Source organism: Rhinatrema bivittatum, chromosome 8 (genome assembly GCF_901001135.1).
Source record: "Rhinatrema bivittatum chromosome 8, aRhiBiv1.1, whole genome shotgun sequence".
NCBI lineage: Eukaryota > Metazoa > Chordata > Amphibia > Gymnophiona > Rhinatrematidae > Rhinatrema > Rhinatrema bivittatum.
This window is the reverse complement of record NC_042622.1, coordinates 261,849,749-261,866,780: the sequence shown is the minus strand read 5'-3', so window position 1 is coordinate 261,866,780 and position 17,032 is coordinate 261,849,749. Positions and strand designations below refer to the sequence as shown.

The following is a 17,032-nucleotide window of genomic DNA, read 5'->3' as shown; positions in this document are numbered from 1 at the left end:
GCCATGTAGTTGAAGAGGTGCTGAAAAAAAAGACAGGCCAGTTCAGGAGCCGAGGGAAGTCCAGCAAGAGATACAAATGAGCCGTCTCCAAAAATCTATCCACTATGACCCATATCACAGTGGAGCCGTGCAAGAGAGGGAGATCCACAATGAAATCCGTGGACATGAGAGTCCAGGGTTACCTGGGGGCTGGCAATGGCTGTTAGAACCCCCAGGGTCAGGCACAATCCACTTTATTCTGTGCGCAGGTAGGGCAGGAATTCACATAGTCCTTCACATCATTCTTGACCTGCAGCCACCAATAGTGGCGTTGGAGGTTGAGTGTTCAAACCACTGCAGGATGCGCTGCGCATGAGAATTCTGCACCCACTTTAATACTTTTTCCTGGAGCCTTTTGGGCTCAACCGTCTTCCCTGTTGGGACAGAAGTGGCAGAGGCGAGAATGATCCTCGCAGGAACAATGATATACCATGGGGCCTCTGTAACATCTTCAATTAGGAAGGATTGAGACAGCGTGTCGGCCCGCAGATTTTTCTCAGCTGGCTGGTAATGGAATTCAGAATCAAATCGTGAAAAAAAAGAAACCAGCAGGCCTATCTAGGATTGAGTTGCTGGACCTTCAGGAGGTATTCTAAGTTTCAATGGTCCGTGTAAATGGTGATCTTGTTTTTGGGCGCCTTCCAGGAGATGATGCCACTCTTCAAGGGCCAGTTTGACCGCTAGGAGTTCTCTGTCTCCAATTGTATAATTCTTCTCTGCCAGGGAGAATTTTTTTTTTAACGAAGAATGAACATGGAAGAAGAGTTCCTTCCGTGCTATTTATTTATTTATTTAGAGAATTGTATACACCGACAGCCGTTTGCACATCATGTCGGTTTACATATAACTTATAACTATTTGGCAATGCCTTTACATAGAACAGGAACAAAGCGTACAAAAACTAACACTAACTATGTTTTAGTGAGGACAGCCCCAACCCTGTGAGAAGACTTATCTATCTCAACCATAAAAGGATGAGTTGGATCCAGATGTCATAGGCATGGCTTTTCAGTGAAAGCTTGATTTAGCCTTTGGTATTCATCGATGGCTTCTGAGATCCAATTTTGGACGTCCTCCTTCTTGCGTGTTAAGGCAGTGATTGGTGCTGCAAGAGTGGATTATTTGGAATGAACTGCTGATAATAATTGGCAAAGCCCAAGAATCATTGCAGGGCTTAATGACCAACGGGCTGGGCCACTCCAGGATGGCCTTTTGCTTTGCCGGCTCTGTAAGTAGACCCATGCTGGAGATGGTATATCCCAGAAAGGGTGGTAGTTCTCATTCAAAGAGACATTTGTCTAACTTAGTGTACAGATTGTGCTTGCACAGATGCTGAAGCTCTTGCTTCCCATATAGTTTATGAACAGTCAGTAACTTGGAGAAGATAAATATATTGTCTAAGTAGACTACCATAAGGAGTATAACAGGTCTCAAAAGATCTCATTCATCACTGTTGATAGACTTAGTTTTTAGGAACTTGCCAGGTTCTTATGGGTCTGGATTGGCCACTGTTGAAGATAGGATGCTGGGCTTGATAGACCCTTGGTCTGATCCAGTTTGGTATGTTCTTATGTTCTTATTGTTTGGAAGACTGTCACCCAGTCCGAAGGCCATTACTAGATACTCATCCTGCCCTTCTCTAGTATTAAAGGCAGTCTTCCACTCATCTCCTTGTTTAATTCGGAAGAAATGGGTCTGAACTGCAGTGATGGACACTGGAACGAGAAGTTGGAGAGTAGAGAAAGTGCAACCTAGGGTTGCCTCCTCAGTCACCCTAGGCATGGGAGTTTCCGTTTCTCAGGTCAGTTGGCCACAAGATGCCCGCAACCCACACAATACTCACACAGGCCCAGCTGCCTCCAGCGCTGTTTCTCCTCAGAGGTCAACCGATTATAGCCCAGCTGCATGGGTTCGTCTAGGATTTTAACTTCCAGAGATTGTGCCGAAGTTGGAAAATGTGGAGAAGGTGGGTGCTTGAAGTGTGGTGCTAGAGGAATGGGTCTCAGGCTTTGTGTTCATGAAATCTCTCCTGAAACCTCCGGTCAATGCACCCTGGTAGTGTGATCAGGTTATTCAACGAAGTAGGAACCTCTCCTGCTGTAGGTTCATCCTTGATACGGCATGCAAGCCCCTGAAGAAAAATAGCTGTAAGGCTATCCTTGCCCCAGTCCAGCTCAGAGGTGAGGGTTCAGAATACTATGGCATACTCCATGAGCGTCCAGGAATCCTGATGGATTGACAACATCTCTAGGGCGGTGTCCCTACCTGTTTTATCACATTTTTTATTTTATTTTATTTAAGGTTTTTTTTTATATACCGAGGCACGTCAGCAGACATCACCTCGGTTCACAATGTAACATAACTTAGCAACAAGCTTTACAATAGACGGTTCACAATGTAACATAACTTAGCAACAAGTTTTATAGTAATATCAATTCTAACAGAGAATAGGCTAACAGGGGCTGGAGTGGATAAAACGTGATTTATATACATACAAGCCGTTAAGCCCGTTAAAACGGGCTACATCCCTCTGTCTCTCACCTCCCCCTCTTTCTCTCTCCCCTCACTCTTCACCACCCCCTCCCTCACCCACTCCTCCCCACCCTCCCTCTCCTATCACTCAGTCCCTCCCTCCCACTCAGTCTCACTCACTCCCTCCCCCCTCTCTCCCTCCCTCTCACTCACTCAGTCCCACTCACTCTCACTCAGTCCCCACTCCCTCCGTCCTCTCCCTCAGTCCCACTCCCTCCCTCAGTCCCTCCCCCTCACTCAATCCCTCCCTCCCACTCAGTCACTCCCTCCCCCCTCCCTCTCACTCACTCAGTCCCACTCACTCTCCCTCAGTCCCACTCCCTCCCTCTCTCTCCCAGTCCCACTCCCTCCCTCAGTCCCCCCTCTCCCTCTCACTCAGTCCCACTCCCTCCCTCTCACTCAGTCCCTCCCCCTCACTCAATCCCTCCCCCTCACTCAATCCCTCCCTCTCACTCAGTCACTCCCTCCCACTCTCTCTCTCCGTCCCTCCCTCCCACTCAGTCCATCCCTCCCTCTCTCTCTCTTCTCCCTCCCTCGCTACCGCCCGTTACCGCCGTCGCCGCCCGCTACCGCCGTCGCCACCGCCGTCGCTCGCTACCGCCGTCGCCGCCCGCTGCCGGTACCGCCGCTGCTGCCACTGGACGCCGCCATTTTTTTTTCTTTCTGAAGCTGCCTCAGAGCGACGTGCTCGCCCGCACATGCGCGGTAGAGCTGGTCTCTACTGCGCATTTGCGGGCCGTCGGTCACAGGCCATTTATAAGGTAGATATACAATTAATAAATCTATTGGTCAAGAATCGGTCCATTTGTCATAACGTTACCTTGGAGGGGAGTCAGTAGGTCAGTTAGGGTACGCTAGTTTGAAAAGCCAGGTTTTAAGATTTTGTTTGAATTTTTTATGGCAGGGTTCCAGGCGTAGATGGGAGGGCATTTTATTCCAGTGGGAGGTTCCTGCTATAATGAATGAGCGCTCTCTATTGGTGATATGCTTCATGAGTTTGGGAGAGGGAGTCTGGAGTTTGGCCTGGTGTTGCGTTCTTGTTGGTCTGGTCGGATTGCGAAGTGAGAGATGTTCAGGGAACCATTGCATGTTTTGGTTGTGGATGGCTTTGTGTATGAGTGTGAGGGCTTTATATATTATCCTGGAGGTTACTGGGAGCCAATGTAGTGACTGAAGAACTGGAGTAATGTGTTCATGACGGTGAGTGTTGGTAAGAATGCGGGCAGCAGCGTTTTGTAGTAACTGTAACTGTTGTAAGGTACTTTTTGGTAAGCCTAGTAGAATAGAGTTGCAGTAGTCGAGTTTGGACAAAATCATGGCTTGTAATACTGTGCGGAAGTCAGAAGTGTGAAATAGTGGTTTGATTCTCTTCAGGGTGTGGAGCTTGAAGAAACCGCTTTTTATAGTAGCAGAAATGAATTTTTTGAGGTTGAAGTGGTTGTCTATCATTACGCCAAGGCTGCGGACTAATTGGGTGGGAGGGCAGCCGGGTAGTGAGGGGGAGGGGGAAAGACAGCGAGAGGAGTTGTTAGGGGGAGAAAGAAAGAGTAGCTCTGTTTTGTTGGTATTGAGAGCCAGGAAATTGTCAGTGAGTAATTTGTTTATTTCGGAAAGGGCAGAGTTCCAGATCTTCATTACATTTGTGATGGAGTCAGTTACTGGGATGAGTATCTGCACGTCGTCAGCATATATGAAGTGCTGGATACCCAGTTTAGAGAGAAGTAGGCAGAGGGGGAGGAGGTATATATTAAAGAGGGTTGAGGAGAGGGAGGAGCCTTGAGGTACTCCTCGTGATAGATTGACAGGTTTGGATTCGTTACTACCAATTTTTACACTCCTGTCATTGAGGTAAGATTGGAACCAAAGTAGGGCAGTGCCAGAGATGCCAATTTCCTTGAGGCGTTTGATGAGTGTGAAGTGGTTGACTGTGTCGAATGCCGCAGAGATATCCAGCAGTGCAAGTATGTGGGATTGTCCCACATACAAGGCAGAACTCATTTAGGACGTGTGCAAGGTGCTGGAGTACAGGATCTTCACGTCCCTAGAGGGGAGGTCCATAACAGGGTGGTACCACCCCAAAAGGGACAGGATGTACATGACTTTCGCATAGTCATCCGGAATGAGGGCGGCCTGCAACTAGAAATGCATGCGGAAATGATTAATAAAGCCGCGGCAATGATTAATAAAGCCGCGGCACTGCTTAGGGTCTCCCAGGAATCGCGGGGGTGCCAAAAGTTGTGGCACTGGTCTAGTGGAGGTGACCAGTAGTGGTAGAGGGGAGGCCACTGGTACCATTTGGACGTCTAAGTTTTCCTGGGCCACTGTACCCTGATTGAGTACCTGCTGCTATTCCTGCAGACTTTGGGCCAGGTCGGGTATTACCTGAAGCAAAGACAAGGCCACCATGGCTTTAGCAATCTGTTAGGATTTTGGACCCTTGTGGTGGGGTGAGGTTGCTGTAACCTAAAGGGACACCCCTGTAGATCTTCACCGCCAACTGGCAGAGCAGATAGTGCAGAGGCTGAGCTGGAGCTTCGCCTTTCCCTTCAGGTTTTGGCTGCCGGGGGGGCCGGCAGGTCTTAGTTGGCAGTCTCTGCGGTGGGGCAGGAGAGTAGATCCAGTGTCAGGCTGAGGTCGGAGGCAGGCGGCAGGCAGAAGTGGTGACAGTTTGGGCTGTGCTCAGTGGCAGGTCATGGTTCAGGCTAATGTCTGAGGCAGGTAGCAAGCAAGAGTAGTGGTGTCACAGGCTATGGTCAGTTCTGAGAATCAGTTCGAGGCCAGGCCTGCAGGCTAGGAGAAGGAAGGCAAATGGAAGGATGACGGCAAGACTGAAAATGAAGACAAGGTTGGATGAGCCTGAAGATGAAGGCAAGGCTGGACAAGACTGAAAACAAAGGCAAGACTGGACAAGACTGAAAACAAAAGCAAGGCTGGAGATGAGGACACTGAGATAGCAACTAGCACTACTGCAAGGTAGTCGACTGTTGCTAAGGTGTCTTAATGGTGCACGACTGGGGTTTAAATACTCGGCCATGTGATGTCATCAGGAAGCACCGGAGGGCTTGTTTCCCACTGCAGGGCCTTTATCTTTTGGCACGCGCCATGCATATGCACACTTCAAAGCAGCCCGGGGGAGAAGGATGGTGGCGTCCCTGACAGCATGGAGCAGCAGTGCCAGGCCTGTCAGCTGAGTGAGCTGGCTCATGGAGGCAGCCCACAAGCCGGTAAACATAACAGAATTCAAAGGGCATGGGATATATTCAGAGAATCCCTAAAGGTCAGAGGATGGAATGAAGAAAAGAGTGCATGGGGGTAACTTGCTGGTGTGGCAGTTATACCCTTACCCAGTAAGCCTTGATGCAACTCCAATTTTACTCTCCGCTTCAATGGCAGGGGGAAAAGGGGAATTTAATTCAGACAGCAATTGAGGGCCCTTTGTGGTCTCTTTATTCTTTGTTAGGTGAGGGTCTGCACATGTGACTGAGGTGAGGTATTCCTCTCACATGTAGTTTCTGTGTAGGGCTCTATAGCAGCCTGGCTTGGTCCGTTTTCCTAATAGGAGGAGTATTGGAGGTTTAAGGCTTCACAAATCTGCTTCACTTTTTTTGAAGGAGTTAAACATGTGGATAAAGGTGAACCGGTAGATGTAGTATACTTGGATTTTCAGAAGGCGTTTGACAAAGTTCCTCATGAGAGGCTTCTAGGAAAAGTAAAAAGTCATGGGATAGGTGGCGTTGTCCTTTTGTGGATTGCAAACTGGCTAAAAGACAGGAAACAGAGAGTAGGATTAAATGGACAATTTTCTCAGTGGAAGGGAGTGGGCAGTGGAGTGCCTCAGGGATCTGTATTGGGACCCCTACTTTTCAATATATTTATAAATGATCTGGAAAGAAATACGAGTGAGATAATCAAATTTGCAGATGACACAAAATTGTTCAGAGTAGTTAAATCACAAGCAGATTGTGATAAATTTCAGGAAGACCTTGTGAGACTGGAAAATTGGGCATCCAAATGGCAGATGAAATTTAATGTGGATAAGTGCAAGGTGATGCATATAGGGAAAAATAACCCATGCTATAGTTACACAATGTTGGATTCCATATTAGGTGCTACAACTCAAGAAAGAGATCTAGGTGTCATAGTGGATAACACATTGAAATCGTCGGTTCACTGTGCTGCAGCAGTCAAAAAAGCAAACAATGTTAGGAATTATTAGAAAGGGAATGGTGAATAAAACGGAAAATGTCATAATACCTCTGTATCGCTCCAAGGTGAGACCGCACCTCGAATACTGTGTACAATTCTGGTCGCTGCATCTCAAAAAAGATATAATTGCGATGGAGAAGGTACAGAGAAGGGCTACCAAAATGATAAGGGGACTGGAATAGCTCCCCTATGAGGAAAGACTAAAGAGGTTAGGACTTTTCAGCTTGGAGAAGAGACGGCTGAGGGGGGATATGATAGAGATGTTTAAAATCATGAGAGGTCTAGAACGCGTAGATGTGAATCGGTTATTTACTCTTTCGGATAGTAGAAAGACTAGGGGGCACTCCATGAAGTTAGCATGGGGCACATTTAAAACTAATCGGGGAAAGTTCTTTTTTACTCAACGTACAATTAAACTCTGGAATTTGTTGCCAGAGGATGTGGTTAGTGCAGTTAGTATAACTGTGTTTAAAAAAGGATTGGATAAGTTCTTGGAGAAGTCCATTACCTGCTATTAAGTTCACTTAGAGAATAGCCACTGCCATTAGCAATGGTTACATGGAATAGACTTAGTTTTTGGGTACTTGCCAGGTTCTTATGGCCTGGATTGGCCACTGTTGGAAACAGGATGCTGGGCTTGATGGACCCTTGGTCTGACCCAGTATGGCATTTTCTTATGTTCTTAAGGCTTGTAAGGTGGTTACTGTTTGAGTGCTGGAAATTGGTACTATTTTGGTGTGGGATGTTTACTATTTATGCAATTTCTGTTCAGTCAGAGTACTTATCTTTCCCTTGTGTCATTCTTAATAAAAATTATACTGGGCATTTGTTTTTTATTTCCACAGTGAACTGTAATGAGTAGTGTGTGTCAAACATGTGAGTGTGGTCTGTCAGATGTGTCACGATGGGAAAACGGTTGAGAACCACTGGCTTACACAACAGCCATATTAGTATTGTTGAATATTTAGATTATTGCAAGCCTTGTGGTTAGACCAGAGCTGGATTTAAGATTATATTGTCCATAGGCAAAAAAGTAGGGGCGGTGGATTTCACCCCCTCAGAAATCAAAAAGCATTAGGGCAGTCCCAGTTTTTGGGTGCCTTCGAATTTAGTGCCCTCAACACTTGCCTATATTGCCTATGCCTAAATCCAGCCCTGGGTTAGACATGGGAAAGTTGAGTGCTGGTGCTGGAGGGAATTAAGTCGGGATCCTGTATGGTCGTCTACCTAAGATGGGACTTGAACGTAGGAGGCAGACTAAAAAACCTGTCTAGGATATGGAGAGATCTTGCAGGTGGGTTACTCACTGTAGCTGGCCGGTATCCTGAGCAGTGTGAACAAAATGAAAGGGCAGACTGGTTAGCGTGAATGGTCCTTTTCTGCCATCATTTACGGTTACGTGATCCAACGCCCAGCACCCCAACCCGCCTTACCACCAAGCTTTGGAATACTGAATTTTCTCATCTTCCAGAAACCACGACTCAGCCTCATACTAAGAGAAACCATTTCGTACATTACACCGTAAAACCCACACCAGGTTAGAAATTAAACATGCTGATGAGCCAGAAGCATAAAATGTCAGTTTATTCAACGCTTAGCAAGTCTAAATAACACAAATCGTAGCATAAAGGAATGGATTCATTTGGCAGGGATATTTTCATTCCAGATATTTATCATTTCATAAATCTCAGCATAAAAGTCTTTTTTACATCTGAAGCTTCCAAATACTGCAACTGCTAAAACTTTACACTGAGCCAAAGTAAGGCCCCTGCAAAAGAGCATGGGGGCTATTACAAGACTTCTTGTGTCATGACCTGTAACGGGGATAGGCATCTCCAGTCCTGGGGTGCCACAAACAGCTCTGGTTTTCAGAATCTCTCTTATGAATATACATGAGGTATATTTGCATACAATGCACGCAAATATACCTCATGCGTATTCTGAAAACTAGACTGGTTTGTGGCCCTCCAGCACCAGAGTTGCGTAGCCTTGGGCTATAATATTCCCATCTCAAATAACTGTTTATGACAAAATCCCTAGTTTTAAACATACCCCAGTGTTTTAATTTGCTTAACTGTCTCACAGTTGTCCTCTTTGAACTTAAAATACAGTAAAAGTTTTAAAAAATCAATATTCTCTGTATTCTGTCTCTAGGCACACATGCCTCTTCGCATAGGATGTTTTACTAACTATGGCCGATTCAGTGGTTTTGCATGTTTAAAAGACACCTTGGGCATATCCTGTGTCTCGGGCAGGTCCTCGCCCATTTTAACAAGCAGCATAAGACAAATCCATTGTGGCTCTTTGTGCACATAAGACTGCTCAAGGCTTGCAACCTATCTGTGAGTGGCTCACCCATGGTGCATTGGGGTTTCTCCACCACCCCTCCTCCTCAGATGATCCTGGCGCAGAAGATTAGATGTTAGCACGATTGTATTACAGAACGTACCACGTGTCCTATGCAAGATTTCTAAAGTGCACAGCAAGGAGGAATTCAATACGTTACATCCGTTAAAAGCTACCCTGTCGAGTCATCATTTTCAGAGCAGTTCCCCATGCATTAGAGTATTACCAGAATTCCTAAATTTCAGGTGTAGCCCCATGCCCAGACCTACAGCTTTTTTTTTTTTTTAGATCCAGTACCCGCATGCATATTTTGTACACAAGTACGTGGCCCCCTCAGAAGTGTTCTTAATATTTATTTAAAATATTTATAGGCCGCCTATCACCAGTTCTAGGCATTAACCAGAGTCACATTATAAATGTGAACATTCCTAAAATATTGGGAGACAAAGACAATACAAGGGGGTGCGTGTGCAAGGATATATATAATATATATATATATATATATACACACACACATATATATTTTATTTTGATGATGGCAGGCACTGGCTCTAGGTAATGTAGTAAGAGCTAATGAAGGAACTTCGAACTTCTGTCTCATACAGTTCTCCAAGCTACCAGACGTTAAGGGGTAAAAAATATTGTTCCTTCCACGCCACAGGAGTGAATTGACTATCCCCACTCTTCCCACTTCCCCCAAAACACATATGAAGGTTAAAAAAAACAAAACAAAACAAACTAGCTCATTTTGCACAAGTGTTACCGCACTGGGCAAACAAATTTTCCTTCTCCTTCCTAGGCTAGACACAAGCTAATTGATTTGAGGCAGCTAAGCTGCAATTCAGCTGCTCACATAACCTCCTTCTTCCATGTCTCCTTTAGTTGGCAGTAACTCATTAAAAAGCTAAACCAATTTTCTACTTTTTAGCCTGACAGTTTTTGCTTCTGTTGTTGGGCTTCCAGTTCAACTGGAACCAGCCCCTAAAGCACAAACCTTTATTCTCAGCTCCATCCTGAACTATCATAGCAACTTGGTGCTAGAACTTCCCCTACAAAGAGACTGAAAATGCTGGCCATGCATCATCCCCAGCCCAAGGAGCAGACGCTGGGTTCAGGAATTGAACCCAGATCTCCCACGTGGCAGCACACAACACTGCAAGTGAGCCACTAGGACAGTCCACAAAACAGATTTTAAAGCGCATTTTGTCTAGGGCAGCCCTGTGGCAGCACGATATGGCATTGGTGTGATTGCCAGCTCAAGTCTTCCATTCTCTGGGTTGGCCAGGGCTGGGGCTGCTGTGGAAGAGGTATTCATAGCCTCTGGGGGCCAGGGGAGAAGGGAGTCACTGACTTTGTGCAATAATGATATGTAGTGGCCAGATTCAGAGCCCATGAGTGCCGGGTTTCAGGAGGAGCCCTGGTGCATGACCACCCATCCAACACCTGTCGCTGCAAGGATGGCACTAAATTAAGTTGAGAGGAGATATAAATAGATGGAAAAATCCCTGGGTAGTTATGAATGGAAACTCATGGCACCACATCCCACCTCTGGTTCTGATTGAGTTAGAAGCCCAAAGAAGCAGGAGGAAACTGCCAGATAAAAAAAAAAAAAAAATTCTTTGTCCTCTTACCCTGATGTACTTTGTGTGCCACAAATAATTCAGCTAAGAACTTCTAGTAGTCAGCACTGATGGCCCATACAGCAGCTTTCCTCTAGACGCCTGTTGTAGCCAGTGCTGCAAGATGAAGGCCCTTTACCACCCATCGCAACAGCTGGTACTATGGCCTTTCCATGAGTGGCAGCTGTGGCAGTGTTATGACAGGATGGCCCATGATGGAACTTTCTCACAGGTGACAGATGTACTGGATGTTGTGAGATGATGGTGACAGCTGTAGTGTGTGTTGCAAGATAATGGGCCATCTCAGGACCTTCCCGTGGGTGACAGCACTAGTGGTAGCTGCCAGATGATGACCTGTACCGCAGCTTTCTCACAAGTAACAGTTGTAGTGCAGATTTAATCCTTGGCCAGCCCTGTGGCAGACTTAAGTGCTGCTCCGCCAATGCTAGATGAAATGAGCTTGCCACTGCAGTAGGAGCTGGCTGGCAAGAGAGGACTGTTATTAGTCTACATGCAAAGACTGTAGATGTAGCTCAGCGTTCGGTGTGGTGGGAATGTCAGCAGCCACGGCTCAGATCATGCTTTCACTGACCATGAAGGGTAACACTCGTGAGAACAAATCACGTTTTTCCCCTCGTGGCTGTTCCATACTGCAGTTGCTACAAGCAAATACCCAGTAGCAACAACAGCCGGGGCTGTGCATCCATAAATAAATCTTCCAAAGGGAAATCAGCAAGCAGACCCAGTTGTTGTCCATCCTGAATGACCACGCAGAGTCTGGCATGGCAGAGAAAATGTGATGGAAAAAAAAAAAAAGAGAATTGGTGGGAGAGGCAGGGCCCTTGCCACCTGGTGTGCTTCTGTCCCTGTTCCAGGTTCCAAGTCCCCGCTGATGAATCTTAAGTCTGAGGGGTGGAGTACAGGCTGTGGTGGTGGCTGCTCTGTGTGTGGTCTCGGGAGAAGAGCAATGGCACCGTACGGGCCGGCATCAGCCAGCTGTGGTCCCCGCTGCCGCCTCTGCTGATGGACCCGTACCAGCTGGTGTTCTGCAGGCTGCCGGACAAGCTGTGGCAAGAGAAAAGATGCACTTCAATGATAAGAAAAGTGGAAATTGCCTCCATGGCCACCTTACAAATTTTTTGTGTGTTCTGTGTCCTTCCAGGTCTGCACCCAGAGGAACTTGAATATAAGGACATTCTGGGTATCCCTATGTAAATGAAGAGTTTGGGAAAAACAACTGTATCCAGCATAGCTGTAACTATCAGCCCAGAAAACTATGGTAGAATGTGTGAAACCCGTACACCATTCACAGTAACACCTCTTTCCTGAACATACCCAGATCAGTCCAGAGAAGTGGGTTGTGTATCCCTACCAGCAGATGGAGTCAGAGAACAAAGCTTTGGGCACTGCTACATATACAAGAGTGCCACCTGCAATCCCCCAGTATTTCTCTGACTCCAGCAGATGGCAGAGATGCACTCCTGCAGTTTTTAGTTTGAATTTTTTCAGTAGTTAGAATTTTTTCTTTATGTTGCGGTCGCTTCCTGAGGTGTTAGGCACCTTCGTGGGCCATCCCTCAGTGGAAGCTGGGCATCCGGGGGATTGGATATCACTGTCAGGGTCTCGCCCGCCACAGGTCGGTGTGTGAAGGCCAGGGGCTCCTGGTTACTCACCACTGATACTGCTATAGCTGCTCCCTTGATCCCTGCTAGAGCATCCCCTGTTTTGCCTCAGTAAAGTTAAAAAAAAAAAAAAAAAGAAAGTTTCTCAGTCTGAGCGTCTGGCCGGATGCTGTCGGCTCTGAAGTAAGGAGTCTGTGCAGGGGGATCAGGCCCTTGGAGACCGTGTGGGGAGGCTGTCAGCTACTTGTTCCCTCAGCTCCTGGAGCTCCGGGCTGCCGTGGAAGGGAAGGGGTGAGTTTCTCTTTTAGGCCAGTTGCTATTGCTTTTCGCAGCGGCATTTTCAGTCGGGGACAGGCTGTTTTTTTCTCCTAGCTGGCTGCGGCTCGGTAGCATGCGTTTTTTTCCTCTTTTTCAAGAAAGATTTGTTTTGGACTTCCGGACTGAATTTTTCCCACGTCACGGCTGCGAGCGGTGGTGTGACAATTGCGGCCTTCTCCCCCTTAGTTCCACGCGGCAGCGCGCTTTCACAGATGGGCCACGCTCAAAATCGCTGGCCTGCTGCGTGTGTGGCACACGTGGTCAGACTCTGGACGCGGCCTTTTTATGCCCCAAATGTGCTCAGGAAGTAGGGGACTTGTCGGGACCGGAAGGCCCCCCCCCCCCCCTCGGGGAGGGACCGGGGTGCCCGGACCTAGAATCACAAGAGGAGGAATCCCTTCCCGTTTTAGCTCCTGTAGGGGAGGACCCCCCGGGGGGAGCTGACGCTGCACCTTCAGGAGTTTCCCCGGAGGGGGCCCCAGAGGGGTTTTCCCCAGAATTTGTTCTCATGTATGAAGCCTTCTTGGCTCGCAAATGCTCTGCACTAAAGAGACCCGAAATCCCGGAAGGTGTTGGTCATCCACCTGGGAAATTAAATCGGGGCGCAGATCCTAGGCAGCGCCCTGTGGATCAGACTCGACTGAGAGAGGAGGGCCCTCAAGGCTCGATGCCGGGGTCAGGTTCGACTCCGCCCAGGGGAGCGGCCACGGAGACGGACCCGGATCAGGCGGATGTGGATATGGACGAAACAGATGACACCGATACACCGCCTGCAGAGGGAGACGATCCCAGTGTGGTTCGCTTATTTAAGAGGGTGGAACTGCGTCCTCTTATTCCTCAGGTCCTGGAGGTCCTAGGCCTTAAGGTGTCACAGGAAGAGTCTGACATTGAGGGGGCTAATCCTGTCCTCGATGGCATTAGGGGTCCCACTACTTCTTTTCCTCTACCGAAGAAAGTACGCAAACTGGTGACCCGGGAGTGGGAGGCTGCGGATGCAGGTCTGAAAGTGGGCAGAGTGATAGCTAGACTATATCCCCTATCGATGGACGTTTTAGACCTGTTGAAGATCCCTAAAGTGGATGCTGCGGTCTCGGCGGTCACTAAGAAGACCACTATCCTGGTCGCCGGGGCAGCCGCCCTGAAAGACATGCAGGACCGGAAGCTGGAAATCCAGTTGAAGGGGGTGTTTGAGGTCACAGATCTGAGTCTTTGAACGGCAATCTGCGCCAGCCTGATGCAGAGAGCATGTCTGTGTTGGGTTCAGGAGGCGGCTGCCAGTGCCGGAACCGGTGGCGGCGGGGCATTACAGACCGCCCGGTTGGAAGCGGGTGTCACATAAGTGGCGGATGCTCTGTATGATCTGGTGAGGACCTCGGCGAGAGGTATGGTCTCCATGGTGTCGGCGTGGTGTCTCCTCTGGTTGAGGAATTGGGCGGCAGATTTGTCCTCAAAATCCCAGTTGTGCAACCTACCTTTTAAGGGCAAGCTCCTTTTTGGAGAGGACCTGGATAAGCTGGTGAAACTGTGGCGGAATCCAAGGGCAATCGGTTGCCAGAATACAGGAGATCATCCAAGAAGGCTTTTCCGCCTCGAGCTCGTTTCCGGGACACCCGTCGCTACAAGACTAGCAGATATACCGCACCGACCACTTCTAAACCGGCTAAAGGGCACCAGCAGTCCTTTCGAGGGGGTCACCGACCCAGTAGGGACTCGGGGCATCTGGCTGCCGGAAGCAGCAAAGCCCCCCAATGAAGCCACAAAAACCCATTCCATCGTCGAAACTGTCCGAGGCAGATTATCCAACTTTTACACGGAATGGGCAAGAATTACCTCAGACCGTTGGGTCTTAGAGGTGATCAGAGACTGCTACGCCTTGGAATTCTCATGTCCGGTTCGGGAGGTGTTTGTGGAATCCCGAGTGGCCTCACACAGCAAGTGAGAGGCGGTCCGGTTGACCCTGCAACGACTTCTCGACCTGAGGGCTATTGTCCCGGTTCCAGAGACACAGCAGGGGAAGGGCCGTTACTCAATTTACTTTGTAGTACCCAAAAAGGAGGGCACGTTCCGTCCCATCCTCGATCTGTAGAAAGTGAACCGTTGCCTTCGGGTTCCTCGTTTTCGGATGGAGACATTGAGGACAGTGATGGCGGCGGTTCGGACAGGGGAGTTTTTAGCGTCCCTGGACCTCACGGAAGCTTATCTTCATATGCCTATCCAGTTAAGTCACCAGAGGTTTCTGCGTTTCAAGATGTTGGGACATCATTTCCAATTTCGAGCCCTTCCTTTTGGCCTCACAATGGCTCCTCGAACGTTCTCAAAAGTGATGGTGGTGGTGGCGGCAGCATTCCTTCAGGAGGGGATATTGGTCCACCCGTACCTGGACTGGTTGATTCGCTCAAAGTCTCGGGAGGACTGCGAGAGATCGGTGCGCATGGTGATGTTCACGTTGCAATCACTGAGCTGGGTGATCAATGTCCAGAAGAGTCACTTGGAACCCACCCAAGGAGCCTGAATCGATACCTTACTAGGAAAGGTGTTTCTGTCAGCAGACCGAGTAACGAACTTACAAGACCAGATCCACTCACTTCTTCGGAGGACCACTCCCACAGTATGGCATCATCTGCAGGTCCTGGGCTCCATGGCCTCGGTTCCATGGGCGTTCGCTCATTTACGTCCATTACAACGGGCCTGTTGTCTCGGTGGAGCCCAATTTCGGAACAGTTTCATCTGCCAATGCCACTCCTTCGGGAATCCAGAGTAGGTCTGTCGTGGTGGCTGTTGCTCGACAATCTGGAAAGGGGGGTGAGTTTGGACCCTCCAAATTGGCTGATAATCTCCACCGATGCCACTCTTTCCGGTTGGGGAGTGGTATGTGCGGAAAGGTCCGCTCAAGGTCTCTAGTCAGCGATGGAAGGATCATGATCCATCAATTGTCTTGAGACGAGAGTGGTGCTTCTGGCCTTGCAAGCCTTTCTACCCTGGATTCAGGGCAGAATGGTGCGAATCTTCTCCGACAATGCGACGACGGTGGCGTACATCAACTGGCAAGGCGGGACACAAAGTCCCGCTGTGGCGCTAGAGGCACGACTTCTGTTTGCCTGGGCAGAACGTCATCTCGGGGGCACTGCCGCCTCGCATGTCACGGGGGTAGAGAATGTTCAAGCAGATTTTCTCAGCAGACAGCAACTCGATCTGGGAGAATGGGAACTGTCCGCCGACGCGTGGAACCGCATTTGCGCCAGATGGGGAATACCTCAGTTGGACATGATGGCAACGAGGGCGAATGTGACGACGGACCATTTCTTCAGCCGTCGACGGGAGCAGGACTCGGTGGGCATCGACGCTCTCGTGTGCCCTTGGCCCATGGGAATTCTCCTGTATGCCTTCCATCCCTGGCCACTCATAGGTCGGCTCCTCCGTCGCATAGAACTTCACCCGGGCAGGGTGGTCCTGGTGGCGCCGGAGTGGCCATTTCATCCGTGGTTCGCGGACATCATGCATTTGGCTCTCGAAGGCCCATTGCAGCTGGCTCGTCTGCCGCGCCTGCTGCGTCAGGGGCCCATATTTTCGGATTAGGAGGATCACTTCTCTCTCACGGCTTGGCTTTTGAGAGGTGAGATTTACGCTTGAAGGGCTATTCCGAGCAGATCATTTCCACTCTTCTGCAGGTGCGACGACCGGCCACCTCTATGGCTTATGTGCGAGTCTGGAAGATCTTTGAGTCATGGTGTAGTCAGCAGGCCTGCGACCCATTATCAGTCGAGGTTCCTCGGGTACTTGACTTCCTTCAGCAGGGGCTTGCTAAGGGACTAGCTTTCAATTCCCTTTGGGTACAAGTTGCGGCCCTGGGTGCCTTGAGGGGACGGTTCAACAGCGGTTCCTTGGTAGTGCACCCGGATATTGCTTATTTTCTTAAGGGGGTCAAACATTTGCGGCCTCCCGTCCGACAGGTATGCCTGAATTTAGTTCTCCGGGTAATCTGCGATGCTCCTTTTGAACCACCCCACAGATCCTCTCTGAAGGATCTGACTTTGAAGACGGTGTTTCTGGTGGCATTTGCTCGGCTCGTCGGATTTCAGAACTACAGGTGCTGTCGTGTCGGGATCCCTTTCTGCGCATTTCTGCGGATCGGGTGTCTTTGCGGATGGTCCTGTCCTTCGTCCCTAAGGTGGTTTCGTTCTTTCACGTAAATCAGACGATGGAGCTCCCTGGGTTTCCACATTGTTCTCGGGACTCTTCTCAGGACAGAGACCTTCATCTCTTGGATGTGCGACGAGCCTTACTGCGGTATCTGGAGGTTACCAATGACTTCCGACGCTCTGACCATTTGTTCATTCTTTTTGGTGGACC

General features: G+C 48.9%; 1 protein-coding gene across 1 annotated transcript in view; it reads right to left on the bottom strand.

Moving 5' to 3' along the window:
* Positions 1 to 8,335: 8,335 nt before the first annotated feature.
* Positions 8,336 to 17,032, bottom strand: part of GPR137 (G protein-coupled receptor 137) — a 29,886-nt gene continuing 21,189 nt past the window's right edge. Inside the window, exon 7 of the mRNA XM_029614785.1 lies at positions 8,336 to 11,807. Coding sequence (XP_029470645.1) covers positions 11,642 to 11,807 — 166 coding nt within the window. The 3' untranslated portion in view covers positions 8,336 to 11,641. The remainder of the gene's footprint in view (positions 11,808 to 17,032) is intronic.